Source organism: Eubalaena glacialis, chromosome 19 (genome assembly GCF_028564815.1).
Source record: "Eubalaena glacialis isolate mEubGla1 chromosome 19, mEubGla1.1.hap2.+ XY, whole genome shotgun sequence".
Classification (NCBI taxonomy): domain Eukaryota; kingdom Metazoa; phylum Chordata; class Mammalia; order Artiodactyla; family Balaenidae; genus Eubalaena; species Eubalaena glacialis.
In genome coordinates, this window is record NC_083734.1 from 27,405,847 (window position 1) to 27,421,074 (window position 15,228).

The 15,228-nt window shown below is 48.5% G+C and overlaps 1 protein-coding gene across 3 annotated transcripts in view; it reads right to left on the reverse strand.

Annotated features, from left to right (window-relative positions):
* Positions 1 to 3,182: 3,182 nt before the first annotated feature.
* MSI2 (musashi RNA binding protein 2) overlaps positions 3,183 to 15,228 on the reverse strand; it is a 386,854-nt gene continuing 374,808 nt past the window's right edge. The window contains exons 12-14 of one of the 3 annotated variants that reach the window (XM_061176841.1): positions 8,035 to 8,243; positions 6,201 to 6,273; positions 3,183 to 3,512 (exon numbers count right to left, since the gene is read on the reverse strand). In XM_061176841.1, the coding sequence (XP_061032824.1) occupies positions 6,232 to 6,273; positions 8,035 to 8,243 (251 nt within the window). In that variant the 3' untranslated portion in view covers positions 3,183 to 3,512; positions 6,201 to 6,231. The remainder of the gene's footprint in view (positions 3,513 to 6,200; positions 6,274 to 8,034; positions 8,244 to 15,228) is intronic. The other 2 variants (XM_061176843.1, XM_061176842.1) reach the window with 2 other exon arrangements.

A 15,228-nucleotide genomic window follows, 5' to 3' on the forward strand; every position in this document is an offset into this window, starting at 1 on the left:
GGGATAGAGAGCGAGGCTGTTTGGTTTTCCCAGTGGGTGTGAGGAAGGCCACAAGCCAGGTGGGCGGAAGCTCCTGGAGAGGAGACCCGGAACTTGGTCACCCCCGTCAGCTCCACGTCCAGGTAGAACCAGGAATGGGTCCAGGAGCTTACGCAACTCACTCTTCTCTGTGTGGGAGGAGAGGAGTTTGGGGGCCCCAGGCAGATGGATCTAGAAGCCAGAAAGTCACCCGGTGGCTACTTTATGATTCCGGGGAAAAGCCATCAGCCAAGAGGGTTTCTCCCCCAGGGAAGGTGAAAGGTGGTTCCCATGTTCGCCACTGAGCTTAACTGAAACAAAGACAAGGCTGAACGTCAGTGCTAAAATAATTTACAAAAATCTTCCAAAATGGACTTCTAGATGAGTGGGGTACTAACGTGAACCTTAACCTAGGTAGCCACATTAAAACATATCAGATTTCCACGAGATTTGTGCTATGGGCTACTGGGTCTCTTCAAAAGGTATTATAAACATCTAAAACATATTCACACAGATTATCAATTTCTTCTGAGCATTCTTAAAAAAATATTTTTTCTCTTAGTAAAATCATTTTAATATACCATGCCTTCCTCTTTTAAAAAATAAATTAAAAAAATCCAGTTTTGCATATCTAGCGTTAGCATTTAAGGTAGTATGGCACACCCCTTCACAGTTGGGGGGTGGGGTGGGAATCTACAAAACGCCGTAGAGTCTGCCGGCATCTGAACATCGTGAGACCTTGGGTTAGTTGAAACGACATCAGATCAGCAAAAATAAAATTAAAACTTGAAATTGAAAAAAAAAAATGAAAGGAAAAAACTGCCCCCAAATTATTAGCATTTTTTTCATAAATAAGAGAAAGTTCTATCCTTACTGGTCCTAAATCTGAATAACTATGTCTAATTTTTTTAAACCTTAATTACCTTATACCTATCAATATGTACTAGAAGAAAGAGGAGAAAAAAAGTCACTACACTAGTACCAGGACAGCACGCTTACAAGATAGCCATTTTATACATTATTAACAGACAATGATCAACAAAGAGTCTTCTATGAGGTGATGGGGGATGCAGAGAAAGGAAGGGTAGTACAGTACATCATCAACATGGACAAAATAGTAATTAAATTCCCTAGTCTAGACACTGAATTTCTGGGAATTTATTGTCTCTTTTTTTTTTCTTGTTTTTTTGTTTTTTTTTTAAATAAAACTTCTATTTTGTTATTTTATTACTTGAACAAGTTTTGATGTTTTAAAAGCGCCCAGCATTTTACTTAACCTGGTTGTTTGGAAATAAAAAAAGAAAGAAGGTAAAACAAACAAAAAAAACCCCTCACCAAACAACCTAACATTTTATTGGAAAAAACAAAGAACGTGATTTTTTTTTTTTTTTAAAAATGTTGCTGTTTAATTAGAATTGAAAAAGGCTTTTTTTCTTTCTTTCTGAGTTAGCATTTTGGAGCCTTTTGCTTGAAGATGCTTTTACCCTACCATGTCTGTGAATGTCTACATTAGTCTACTTTGTTAGTAAAATTTATAAAAATAGGAGTGCAGCAGCTCTTTATAATAAATGTCGCATTCAGTGTCTCATACTGGCTGTGCCTTAAGTACCAAATTTATAAACGTAACAATTTAAAAAATATTAATAAAACGTCAATATCACATTTTAAAAAAGAAAAAAATATATATCCACACTACAATATGTTTTAATGCCATCTATTGAGTTGTACTTCTATAGTTGCTGTTGCCGACCTATTACCAACATTAAAAAAAAGTTAAATTAAAAAATATCCTTCATCATAAGTATCTTTCCCCATCTGAGGACCATATATTATAACAGCCAAATGTTAAACATGTGCAAACAGGAAACGGTCAGTTTTTCCCACCAGTCACAGTGCAGCGATGTTTATACTTTTTATTTTTTTAAATTCTGTTCACATCTACAATAAATTAAAAAAAAAATTCTTCCATAGCCTCTCTGGTGATACTTGCAGCACTGAGGTATTAAAAAAAAAAAAAAAAAAAAAAAAACACCAAAACAAAACCGAAAGGTTGCTTTCCTAATTGGTAAATAGAAAGTGAATGGAGAAAAGGTTTCATTCATGCAGGCTTATCCACTCCTGGCCCGCGGGCCCCCAGAGCTGGGGGCGGATGGGGAACAGGGGGAGAAGAGAGGCAAAGTGTCCTAGGGACCTTTGGAGGTGCTGAAATGATTGGACAATAGAAAATGATCAAATATTTAAAAATTAAGACTGAAAAAGAATGTCCCCCCACCCCGCCCCACCCAAGCCAAACAGGTGTGCTTTGAAACATTAAATATGTTAAATATTAAAATTGTAGCTTTGTTTTTAAAAAACGTCTTGGGAAAAGCAGTTTTTCATATTTTAAATAAAAATCTAACTAGACGGTAACGTTGGAAGCTGTGCACAGACGAGAGGTTAATATGCTGGTATGACACTAATACAGTTCTTAGGTCTATCACACAGACAAGAGGACCTAACCAGTGTTCTAACTTGTCGCGGGGTCGGCCTGGCAGCTGGGTGTTCTTCGGTCTCAGTCACTGACTTGGTTCTTGTTCCTCCCCTCCTCCATCCACAGAGCATCAAACTGCCGGGGACCGACTCCCTCACAAAAATATTTTTGATTCTCTCTTTCTTAATAGTTTCTATGTAGTTAATGGAATTGTATTTACAACATTTCTTTTTTTTAGAATTCACAACTGCAAAAAACCTTATAATATCACCTCTTTCAACAGAAAAAAAGCACTTATAGAAAAGGAGGACACTCAAAACACCGTCGTCCTTACCTTATTGCCGAAAATAGATATACTTAGGTTAACAAAGAGACAGCACAAAAAAGAACCGCTATAGTCTGTTAATTAGCCTACGACATCTCACTTCTTATACAACGCAAAGTAGAAAGTTGACGCCCACCTCCCGCTCCACATTTCACAACCTCGCTTCTGTGTGTGCTCAAATTCCACCTGAAAATTCATACAGTCTCAGAATTGGTACCAAAATATTGAGAGTAATATTACCATCTCAGCATCCTTGAAAAGTGAGAACAGAATTAAAACAAGCAAAAAAAAAATTTTTTTTAAGAAAAAAATAATACCTTAATATAACAATTATACTATGGTTAGCTTTTAACTAGATATTAAAGCTATATGACTACTGCACTGTCAAAATCACTACCAAATGTGATCTGAAGAGATTTAAAAGGAGAAGGGGGAAGAGAGAAGAGGGAGGGAAACCATCAAGAAAAACAAAAACAAAACAAAACCAAAATCATGGGATATATACACATTTAAAAGCTGTTGTCTTATATTACAGCAGATTCATGAGATGATGAGATGCAGTCAACCCTCGATCCGAAGTGAGCCATCTCTGGTTGGGATGGGGAGTGAGGCTGGTGGGGGAACAGGTCTGATGACATCACCTAAACAAAGGGCCACTCAGAAACTTCGCCCAGTCTTGCCTGGACATCCAGGTATGCTCTGCAGGGTACAGAAGGTCGAGGGTGTCCAGAAGAGAACAAAAAGTGGGGGTGGGAGGAGAAAGAAGAAATGTCAGGCAAGCATATCATTTACTCCAACTTTTTATTTTTTTCCTATTTCTTTTTTTTTTTAACATCTTTATTGGAGTATAATTGCTTTACAATGTTGTCTTAGTTTCTGCTGTACAAAAAAGTGAATCAGCTATATGTATACATATATCCCCATATCCCCTCCCTCTTGCGTCTCCCTCCCACCCTCCCTATCCCACCCCTCTAGGTGGTCACAAAGCACCGAGCTGATCTCCCTGTGCGATGCAGCTGCTTCCCACTAGCTATCTATTTTACATTTGGTAGTGTATATATGTCAATGCTACTCTCTCACTTCGTCCCAGCTTAACTAGAGCTTTCAAAGTATGGCTACATTGGGCTACTGAGGACATTTGAAAATGGCCAGGCTAACTGCTGACTGGGGTCACAGCCTGAGCTGTGACATCGGAGCCACGCTTGATGCTGGGGAGAGGGCAGCTCTGCAGCTCACTTTGCTGGCTTGCTAGTTTGCTGATTCGATACGCTACTGTAGAATTCTTGAGGTAATGGTGGGAAATGGGGTCAGCAGATGTGGTCATGCTGGGTTTTCAGGTGGAATGGTCAATTGCACAGTGACTAGTGACTAGCCTTTTCTGGTTAAGCTTCTGTTTTCAAAGCTTAATGTTTAAAAACTTCTGTCTTTATGAGATACCCATCAATGACTGTCAATAACTGAAAATGCTAATTTCTACTAAAAAAAATCATATTACATACCAAAGACTCAAGGTCAGGACACATAAAAACATTCACAACAAATAACCAGCTTTGGTTCTAGGGAATAAAAACAGGCCCGGGATTCACAGACTTGCCAATCAAATCTCCCTGAATTGACTGTGAGCCTGGGCCCCTCCTTCATGGATGGTACTAAATGTCTGAGGGTCACCTCTGTTGGGGACAAAGTGTGTGCTTTGGTGTGGCCATGTGACTCAATTGGCCCACTTAATCATTTTGGAGGGGGCAGGTGGTTACCTCCACTCTCGTCTATTCCATCCTTCTGAGTCCTAAAGGTGGATGAGGGAGGCTGCGCTGGGGGCAGCCTCGGCCCTCCCCCGACTCCCATGGAAACGCTGCAGAGGCCTTGGAGGGTGTGGGGAGGAGGTGGGAGGAGACCTACACCACCCTCCACTTCCAGGGGAGGGAGGGAGGAAGCGCTGGCAGTTGTTCAATCCCCTCATCAACTGATTCTACAAAGGGCTGGAGCCACTTTCCATCCCCAACGTTCTTGGGTACATCAGTCTGCCTTGCTCTCAGAGGAATCTTAGTTCCCTTGGGGCCCCCAGACCCAGCTTAATTAGTCGTGAGTAGCTCTCCTTCACACTGTTAGTGGCCTCTGGCTCCGGCCGGCCAGCGATGGCTGGGTCAGTGCTGGAAGGGAAGTGTAGGCGAGGGGTGGGGAGAATTCACACACGGAGTTTACTTGGTTAAGAGAGGCAGTTGCGTTAGTTGAGGTGATTCCTTAGCAGCAATATTAGAGAAATTCAAGAGATTTATGGAGCTCAGCTCCACCTGGTCCCCCAGCTGGGCCCCACCCTACTGAGCCCTGGCTGGCTCAGGGGTCTGAAGCAACCCTCTACAAGAGGGGCATCCTGCTGACTGCAAACCAAAGTGGCAAATCCATCTCCGGCCTTGCTTCTTTTACGTCCCAGCTCCTGGAGTGAAAGGCGCTTATGCCCCAGCTGGGATTCTATGAGTGGGACCCATTCCCAGGCCTTGGCTGTCGCCCTCTCTCTTCCAAAGAAACAGACTCATATCTCAAGACCTCAAACTAACTCGCTAACACGGGTCATGTTTAGCTTTCACGAGAGAACCCCTCTCCCTCCTTGGTGCTGTTCCTGAGAATGACGGATACTCATTTTCAATGAGAACGTGGCAAGAGGCTCCCTCGCTGACTGCCCCAACCTCCCCTCTCCTCCACTCCACCCCTTCCATATCCCCATCAAAGTGATTTAAAAAATGTTTAATTAACTTGAGCTCAGTTTAAAAGGTTAGGAAACTGGCAGGGATCCAAATCCATGTAACGCAGGTGATGTCGTTAATTTAATTTGCTTTTCGTGCGGTAATCTGGATAATTACTCAGTAGTTACTGGCAAAAATGTTTTCTTTTCACTAAAAGATGGAGTCTGGCTGTTTGACTGCATGAACCCCACTGGCTGAGCCCAGCGAGCTCTGGGGAGCTGAAAGGGCCCAGCAACCCACAAGGCCAGCTCGCAGGATCCTGCCCGCCTTTCCACCCCCAGGCCTGGCAGAAGCCCAGCGGTTCCCTGCCTCCGTCCCCCTGGGACGGGCACAGCACAAAATCTCCTTCCAGTTTCCCATACTCTTGATTGTATTTCAAGACAGAGAAAGATGAGGGGTGGGAAAGATAAAGAAAAGGAATCAAAAGAATCAAAGAAAAAAAGTGGGGTCATGCTTTAAGCTGGAGGATGGATAAGAGATTAAAAGACTGGATTTTTTTGCCCCCCACCCCCCTGAAAAGGGGTCCAGAAAGAGGAAGGAGAGATGTGGACGTGAGGAGACCAGGGCCGTGCGTACTTGCATGCCCAGGGCACATACATGTACGGACAAGCCCAGCGGGCGAGACACGTGGCAGAGAAGGTAATACCTCAGAGTGAGATGGCAACGAAAGCACCTGCTCAATGGTATCCATTTGTAAAGGCCGTTGCAATCAAAGGTCCCTAAAATTGCACAATTGTTAAGGTCATCAGCACACTATACATGGGAACAGATTGTCATATTCTGGGAAAGGAAATTATCTCTAGGACTAGACTGTGGTTGCCAGCATGAATATGTAATTCTGAGACATCGTGCCATGAGGGGCCAGAATGACATCCTTCCCAGCCCCGACTCCCCACCCCCGGCCTGTCCGCTCACCCAGGGGAAAATTGAGAGCCAGATTCACAGGGGTAGGTGGGTGATAGGAAAGCAGGGCTTGCACCGAAAATGATGGGCGCTGTTGCCCTGAGCCCCAGAGAGCAAAGATAACAGTGTCTCTGTCCACAGTCCCAACGGCTCCAGCTGGGGAGAAAGCAAGGCCCGTGCAGACCAAACGTGACTTGATGTGCTTATTTCAGAAACCATCACAGCACACAGGTCAGAGACCGAGGTTTTCACGAACAAATAGGGTCTGTGTTTCTGGGCACTGACAACGGAAATGAACTGTGTTCTACGTGGTGACAGACGGTCTCCCAAATTGATGCAGCTCTAAGCTGAATAATACTCTGGATTTGGTACTACAGCTGATCCGAGGGGATCTGACTCATCAAACTACTGCCTTAAGTGATATTGGCTTGGGAGTGGAATTGAACAAGGACCCGGACCGCGCAGGCCAGGGATGGCAGAAGTGTGTGAGTGTGTGTGTGTGTGTGTGTGTGTGTGTGAGAGCGTGTGTGCACACGTGCGTTTGGGGTGGGAATGGAGGACTTCTAACACCAGGGTCAGGGACGGGCTGCCCTGGTGCCCAGACCGTCTGCCCTTGTTCTGTTCTCCCCAGCACAGCTCGGGAGGAAGGGCTCTCCCGACAGGGACATGACCTGGGACAGCAGACACTCCCAACTCAGCTCAAAATCAAACTGCCTCCAAGATGGGGAGGTTGGCCGATTTTCTGTTTTCCAAATGGAAGGGACAAGCGAGTAAGTGGGCTCAGGCACATTCATGCTCACACACACTGCGAGGGGGAAGAACAATACAATCTGAAAACAGCATGCAAATCTGTTAAGCAAATTTCCATTGCCTGGATTAGTCAGATTATAGAACCACAGAGCATTACAAATATCAAATGCATCTGGCCTTCGGGGGCAGGCGCAGCTAAAGATCGCAAATGGGAACTTACTTGGAACCTGGAAACTGTTAAGAAACATTAGCAGAGGGAACCTCCTGGGACAGGGCTGGCACCCCATGCTATGTCCCAGGCCCCGGCGCTGCCTCTGGACCTTGGGCGGTGACTCTCCCGACTAAGCTGCTACCCTGTGGGGCGGGTCTGTAGCTCCAAGGTCCCAGCGCACATGAGTCTCCAGGAGGCCGGGATCGAGGAGAGGGGGCTGATACCGAGGCCCTACTGTGAGCCAGCAGCTGACATATCCTGTTTCCATTTATTCTCTCACAATCTTTTCAGGGAGGAACACTTATATTCGTTTGGCAGCCAGGGAAGCAGAGGATTATATACTTGGCTCAAGGTTGCATGGGCTGAACGTGCTGGAGTGGTGATCTGAACCTGACCTGCCCACACTCCCTCCACTCACCCACGGCTGCACACCGTGCCTGACCCACAGGTGCTCAGGAAGCACCTAAACGAAGAAGCTTCAGCCCTGGATGGCTGACATGATGCGGATGGGGACCCGCTGCCCTCTCCTGGCCTCCCACCTCTGGGCTTTTCTGGCACACCCGCCCCGGGGGGCCACAGGAGATGGGCAGGAGGGCAGGGGCAGGGAGGTACTTACAGCTATGCCGTGGCCGAAGCCTGAGCCCGGCTGTGGGCTGGCCGCACTTATGTAATTCCCCACTCCGGAGTCCTGGCTGGCAGGGCCGTAGAGATCGGCGACAGGTCCTGGGCTGTTGGCCCCCGGGAAGCCTCCGGGCCGCGCCGGGTTGGAGCCTGCCGGGGAAGCGGGCGCGCCAAAATTCGGTTGAGCACTGTAGCTATTCAGGACTGGTGTGCAGAGAATAGAGCTGGGTATGAGGCCGGAAGCCAGGCATGCACCGGTCATTACAAGCCAAACACTCCAGAAAAACAGCTGAGGCCCAACTTCTAACACTGAACCAAGGCCATGCGAAAACATCAGCAGGGACTCAAGAATACTCAGCCCAGGCTACTACTAAGAAGCTCGGAGCTCCAAAAATAGAGAGAATAAAAAAACAATCATTCAACACACTACGGCAACCAACCGGAGGTGCTTCACTGCCCACCAAATTATCACAATAGAAATAGAGATATATATGGAAGAGAGAGAGAGAAAGAGGTTTTTTTTTTTTTCACATCTGAATTGATGCTCATGCAGTCTTGTCTAGATCTGGGCACGTTGAGACAGCATTCACATCCCATGCAAACTACAAAGGAACTAGTTTTAGACTACACATTGTGTTAATATTGATATTAAAATGTGACAGGAAACAAAGCAATTTGTGTCCAGGAAAAAAAAAATCTTCGGGGAGGGGATTTTTGATTTGCTTTTTCTTTCACTTTTTCTTTTTTTGTTTGTTTTTGGATCCATTAAATGACAAATTTGTTTTAAACAAAAAAAAGACAAAAAAGATCTTCAGCGCCCCTCCCCCCCACCAACCCCCTCCCCCCTCCCCACTGGCTACTCCCTCCCTTCCCACCCCTCCCATTTATATCCCTGTATGAAAGTCATCAATACTGAACGTGGTCGGAGGATGGGATATGTCATGGAAAATTTGGGCATCTTAACGTAACCGTAATGATGGTGGCAGAGGGTTCCCTTCTGGGGTGGAGAGCAGGGGATGGAGGGAGGGGATGGGGTGGGGATGGCGAATCTGGAGGCTCTGGGGCCGAAGCTGAGTGAATGCCAATGATTCTACGGGACACCCACACACTCACCTCCTGCAGTAGAAGGAAAGGGGGGATTTAAACTTTTTTTTTTCCTTTCGTTTAAAAAAAAAAAGACAAAGAAGTATGAATTCAGAGCATACTGACTGACCCAATTTATCACTAAAGCATATCTAACCGAAATGTCTGCTTTCTGTTGGTTATCTTCAGATATAGACTCCAGACAGGAAAAGAGCTAGGAATGTACCTTCGCTACAGAGAGATGGGACTTCACATCCACAGAACCTGAGAGTGGCAGTGCGGAGGGGGCAGTGGGAGGAGACACTGCCTCAGGCTCCCTCCCTTAGCCTCCCCCAAATTCCATCATTCCCTCCCCAGCAAGGGCCACAGCCTGTCAACCAGGTTAATTGTATCTCATCTTCATTTCCCCTTAGTAGCTTAAACTTTTTCTTTTCCCTAATGGAAAAAAAAAAATTTTATTTTAGCTGTAAAAATAAGTTCTCATTGATTTTTAAAGCTCAAGGTGAGTCTGGGGCTGGCCAGCTCTGGGCTACAGCTAACCCATCTCACAGAACCAGACAATCTGGGTTCCACGCATTTCCATGGCTCCCAGGGGCTGCTCCTCACAACAGTCTTCTCCCTCCTGCCCCCCTCGGCACTTCCCTCTGCCCTGTGGCCACCCGCCCTCAGTGGAAGAAGGGAAGAACATCTGCAAGTCTGCTCTGGGCCATGGCCTTGCCCCGCGGACCTGTGGTTGGAGCCCCTCACTTCTGGGCGGGGCGCCTAAAGAGCCAGATGTGGATTGATTTCTACCCACTTGTCGCCGGGATGGGAAGAGACCGAAGATGCACTCCAGCCAGGCCGGTGGGAGACTGGGACGGGACACGAAGATGCAAAGGAGAGCAAGCCAAGCTGGGCCTGGCTCTCGACTCAGCAGAGAAAAGGCAAGCTGCTACCTTGGGATGCCCTCTAGGGCAGGAGGCCCCAAGGTCAGGCCCCTTGGAAGCTGTGCTGAGAAAGGAAGAAACTGGCCGATGGAAAGAACAGGTTAAAGAGAATAAAAATCACAGAGGTTTCGAGCAAGTGAATTGCTGATTTGGGAAGGCACTGGCAGACAAAAGGGAGGGGATTTTTGAATACAGAAGATTAAATTTGCAGATAACAATTGGCCTTGCTCACTCATGGAGGCTAGCATCAAGCTGCGATATTCAAAAGGCAGCATTATCTTGGTCTCACACACTTTCTTCCTCCGGGCTAGGGAAAACTGAGGGAGCTCAGACAGTGGACTCCTGGTTCACCCAGGCAGCTGACCCCGCTCCTATACCAAGTAACCAACAAAGTATCTAGCCGGCTCTGTTTCAGGGTGGAGAGCAGGGGTGTGGGCAGTGGGGCCACAGTGGAAGATAGGAAGACTTTTTGACCTCTTTTTCCTGTGGCCAGATGAGGATCCAGGAGGACAGTGGGCAAAGCCCGCCCATCTAGAAGCCAGGGAGAAGGGAAGTCTCCGTCTTGGCTCCTTCCAGTAGGGGGAGGGCCATGCAGAGACTAGTCCAGCCAGAGGAGGCAGCCTGGGAGACAGGAGGCGACATGCCCACGGAAGGAAGGATGCTGTCCTGAAACATGTCCCTCCGGAGGCTTAGAAGACAGGAGGGCTGGTGATATTCCGCCCAGCCCCGGCTACCTCTCACGATCCTGTGTGCCCAGGGGACCTGCAGCTTGAGAGTTGGCCTGAAGGGAATTTCACAGTAAGCAGCTCTTCTTAGGTCTACATTGCCCCTCCCCGCTCAGTCTTCTTCCATCAAATGACACCAGTATCATGGTTGAGAAGGCACTGTATTAAAATGCAGCTCTAAAACCCTAAGTCTCGCAGGAATATACACTTGCCCTCCTAATGCCGGAGCCCCAGCTCAGAGTCACCCCGCAGACAGTCCCCAGCCAAGGGTGAAAGATCAGGCTGTGGGTTCCTGCCGAGGGTGCAGCTGGCAGGCAAGAAGCACCTGGTTCTGGGCTGGTCCTTTTTCTCTAGGCTTCTGGACAGTGGAAGCTGCACCCTCAAAGGCTGAGGGCATGGAGGAACCGGGTCTCTGGGCTCCTTGGTCAATGACTCCCTCTTTCTCTGTGGGCGGGAGACCCAGGCTCCAGAAAGCACGTTAACAAGCCAACGAGATGGCCGGAACCCACGATCTCTGGGAATGCTCTACCCAGCAACGGCTCTGCTGCTCGGGAAGGAAGGGGCAGGGCACTGCGCACGCCAGCGTGTCGGCGGCTGTTCCTGCTGTCTGATGGTGGGAAGGCATTAGGGACAAAGCGATTTTCTTCTTTCGGGAGGTTCGCACTGCACACTGGCTGGTTACACAGTAAAGGAGGAGGCCCTCCCCTCCAAGCTGTGACCTTGAGAGGAGAGGCAGGGGGAGAAGCACGACTCCGAGCCCCTGACCTAAGGGTGCTTTCTGTGCCAGTCACCCCTCAGTCAATTTTCAATGGTCTGTCTCTTTGGAGGTCGCCTCCAGGCTCATTTTGAGGAGCCAGAAATGTCCCACAGGCCAGGATCAGGTCAGGAAGAGGGGATGGGACATTATTCTTAGTGGGCAAGGACGCCTGTCTCCTGCTCAGCTAAGGGGTGTGGGGGGGGGGGATGGGGAGGGAGGGAGGGGTCTCAGTATGTGCTGCTGAATAAATAGTGCTGAGATTTATAAATCGGACATTCTGACTCCTGTCCCAGAGGAGGGCAGTGTCCTGCAAACACCCTGGCATTTTTGCAGCAGAAGCTGTGAGTGCTAAGTGGCCTTGGGCAAGCCGTGGGCCAAGTTGCAGTTTGGGGGCTTGCTGTGAGGGAGCAGGGTCACTTTCCCATCGGCTGCTCTGGGCAGCATCCACAGTGGTGGTTTAATACTGGACAGGCTCCTCTTTACCCCTCGCCCCGTCCCGCAGCATCCTCCGGACTTTCTGGGCCCAGGCAGCAGGTATGCTCAGGGAGGCGGCTGTGGTGCAGAGAAAGGGAGCACTGGACTTGGAGTCAGAAGACCTGAGTGTGACCCTGGCCCTGACCTCCGGCTACACGCCTGAGTGTCAGCCCCTCACCTGTTGGAGTCCTCACCTGCGACATGTGCTGCCTGCCCTACTCAGCCTGACTCTCTGTGGGCTGTGGCGAAAACGCAAAAGAGACAGTGCTCTGGAACTTGTCAAATTTAAAACAAATACACCTATATTTGAGATAGCTGTGTATGCAGAGCCCAACAAGGCAGGTACCATACGCAGATTTAGGAAAATCTGATGTAGGAGAGTACAATTCACTGGCCATACAAATCAGGAAGTGATTCACAAAAGGATCTATTTCATCCACCTGGTGCACTTAATCACCTTGGACCTGATGAAAGGACTCTGGGGACTTGGGGGCAGGAAAGCAAGGACACTACATCTCACTGAGGCCAGCAAGAGGAAACACATTTGAATTAAATTTGGAGGCACTTTGCATCAGATAAAAGGAGGAACTTCCTGCCCATCAAGGGAAGAAAACACCTTGATGGCTGACCCAGGAAAGCCATCCAAAGACCTTATCCAAGGTCTGTCCTGCAGGCTCAGACTCTCACCTGCAGGGGCTGGACCCAAAGCTCGTGGGCCCCTCGGGGTTTTACAGCAAACCCAGGAGATGCCTGCCTTCTGGAGGGCATACAGTCTGCATGTGGTTCTGCCCAACCGTGGTCAGAAGGGGCTGGGCTGAGAGTGGAGTTCGTCACCGAGGGTGGGGAAGTCGTGGGAGAGGGCAGTGAGAATCAGGACAGCCTCACTGTAGGTCTAGGAAAGGTATGGAAGTCCCAGTACTTCTGTATGATCCCAAAGTGATGCCACTGGACCTGGGGCAGAAAGCTAGGGCCCAGGACTCTAAGGGGGGCACCCCTGGGAGGGCATCTCTGGCTCTAAGGCTTGAAAAGTAGGTTATTACTGATCCAGAGAAAGGAACTGTTTCCAAAGTCTTTTCCAGATGAGCTCAGCCCACATATCTGGGACAAGCCAGGGCCCTGCCAAGTCCCAGCCTTAGGCCTGGGTCCTCGTTTGGTGGGTCTCATGTTTCGCCAAAAGGCAGGGCCAGCCCTCAAGACAATTTCAATCATCTGCTTGGTGAATTATCTGTTGCTGCCAGGTTTAATCTCAGGAGGGGCCTCGTGGCCCCCAGGACGCTTCTGGGACAGTGTGTGCTGCTCACAAGGCAAACGCATTTGGTGGGCCGGTCCTCAGCAAGCCCAGCTCAGAAGGTAACCTGCTGCCCAGCAGAACTCATTATGTCTCCATCAGGGACAAGGGAGGGGAGTCTGGGCGGACGGTGTCATGGCCCTGTTCCCAACCCCCAGCTGCCGCAGAATGGAGGGCCCGGAGCATAAGCTGATGTGATACTCTTCGAGGGCAGGGCTGTGTTAACTCATCACACTAGATTTTAGGGGTTTTTGTTTGTTTTAGAGAATTTAAAGAAAGCGACTGAAAAAGGAATGAGTAGAGGGGCTCTGTTGATAGACTGATGCCAGAGAAAAGGCCAGAGTCACTGCCCCTCCGACACTCACCTTGTCTATATCATGTTTCTCTCCGCCTGGATTAAAACTCCACAGCAGCAGAGCCTGTGTCTCATGTCAGCAAGGGACCCCTCAAGGGGCTGGGGGCGTGTGGAAGGTGGGGACCCTCCGGGTTCTCACGGGACCCTGTGTCCTCCAGAGCAAGAGCAACCTGCTCGATTCCCCTACAACACGGGGGGGCGCTCAGTGGGTGTTGGGTCCATAATGCCAGGTGGCTGTCAGAAGCAGAGACCTGCCTCTGAACAGCCAAACTCTCCTTGCTCGGGAGCCAGGCAGCCAAGGCCTTCCTTGAAACGGAGCTGACGACCCCAATCTGCAGTCTCACTGTGCCCTCTGGAAGGAGTGCCCACTGTAAATTAATGCAGGTGGTCTGATGGGAAAGGTCAGCCTGAAAAGATACACCTGCTTCTGATAACGGAAGGAGAAACACTCAGCTGTGAACTACCAGCAGGGCAAGGAGGGAATTGCATCCAGCAGTCTGCCCGGCCACTGTGTCCCAGGGATCCTGGCTCAAACTTTCCTCCTAGAGCTTAGCCTGGAGGTGGCAGAGGTAGCTAGAGAGGGCCAGCAGTTACATCTAACCTGGGAAAACTGTATGACACGCTAAATTAAAGTCAAATCAGTTCAGGGACCCAGATGCAGGGACAATCAATTTTATATACGACATTTTTTTTTTTTAAGCTCTGCTGAAATTCAAGCTATTTCAGAAGGCAAGGAGAAGACATAATTTAAAACTGGGGGAGGCTTGAGAGAGCAATGTGTGATGGTATTTCTTTCTCCCTGTCTCCATATACAAACCAATATATTACTGAGAAGGACAAACTCAGCCTGGTATCAACAAGTCTGGACACATCCACAGATGCCTGGCTCATCATAAATAATGCACAGGACACATGGAGAGTGTCAGCTCATTCACTGGGCTGAGGGAGTCAGTGTCACAAACATTCCAACTGTCGGTTTCAGTGGTGGCAATCTTAGAAGACTGCAGTTTCTGCTTGTTTGCTCAACACCTAGCCTGCTTCAGACCACTGAGGTCAGTGCAGATGTCCGTTGGTTAGTGCAGATGTCCGTTGGTTAGTGCTGGCCTACCTTAAGTAGGGAATTGATGGACAGTGGAACCTAAGACTTGGGACTCATTATTTTGTAGAATGGTCTCAGCTTCCGGTCAAATCACATCCCCTAAAGAGATAACTTCACTGCTGGTCGGCTCCAAAACCCTCACATCCTGGGTTACTAGTGAACCGGGATACTCACACTATCACTCAGATCAGTAAGAGGAGACAGCCCCAAGCACCCCCAAAGGACCTATCCGAGGAGGGCTTTGTGGCCGGTACTTTATACTTTATGTTGTTGTACAATCTCAGCAGAAAACATCTCATTCTCTTACCATCTCGATGATTTTTTATTATCAGCCCTGATTTGGGTGTGGGTGTGGGTGTGTCTCTTCCTTGCAAAGGACTAGGCTGGGTCGGTTGGTATGGAGGGAAGGGGGAGGAAGGGGGTCCGTGGCTTCTCCATCTGTTCATGGGGTAAATTCTGGGGCTGCAGTAGCCTTGAGTGGG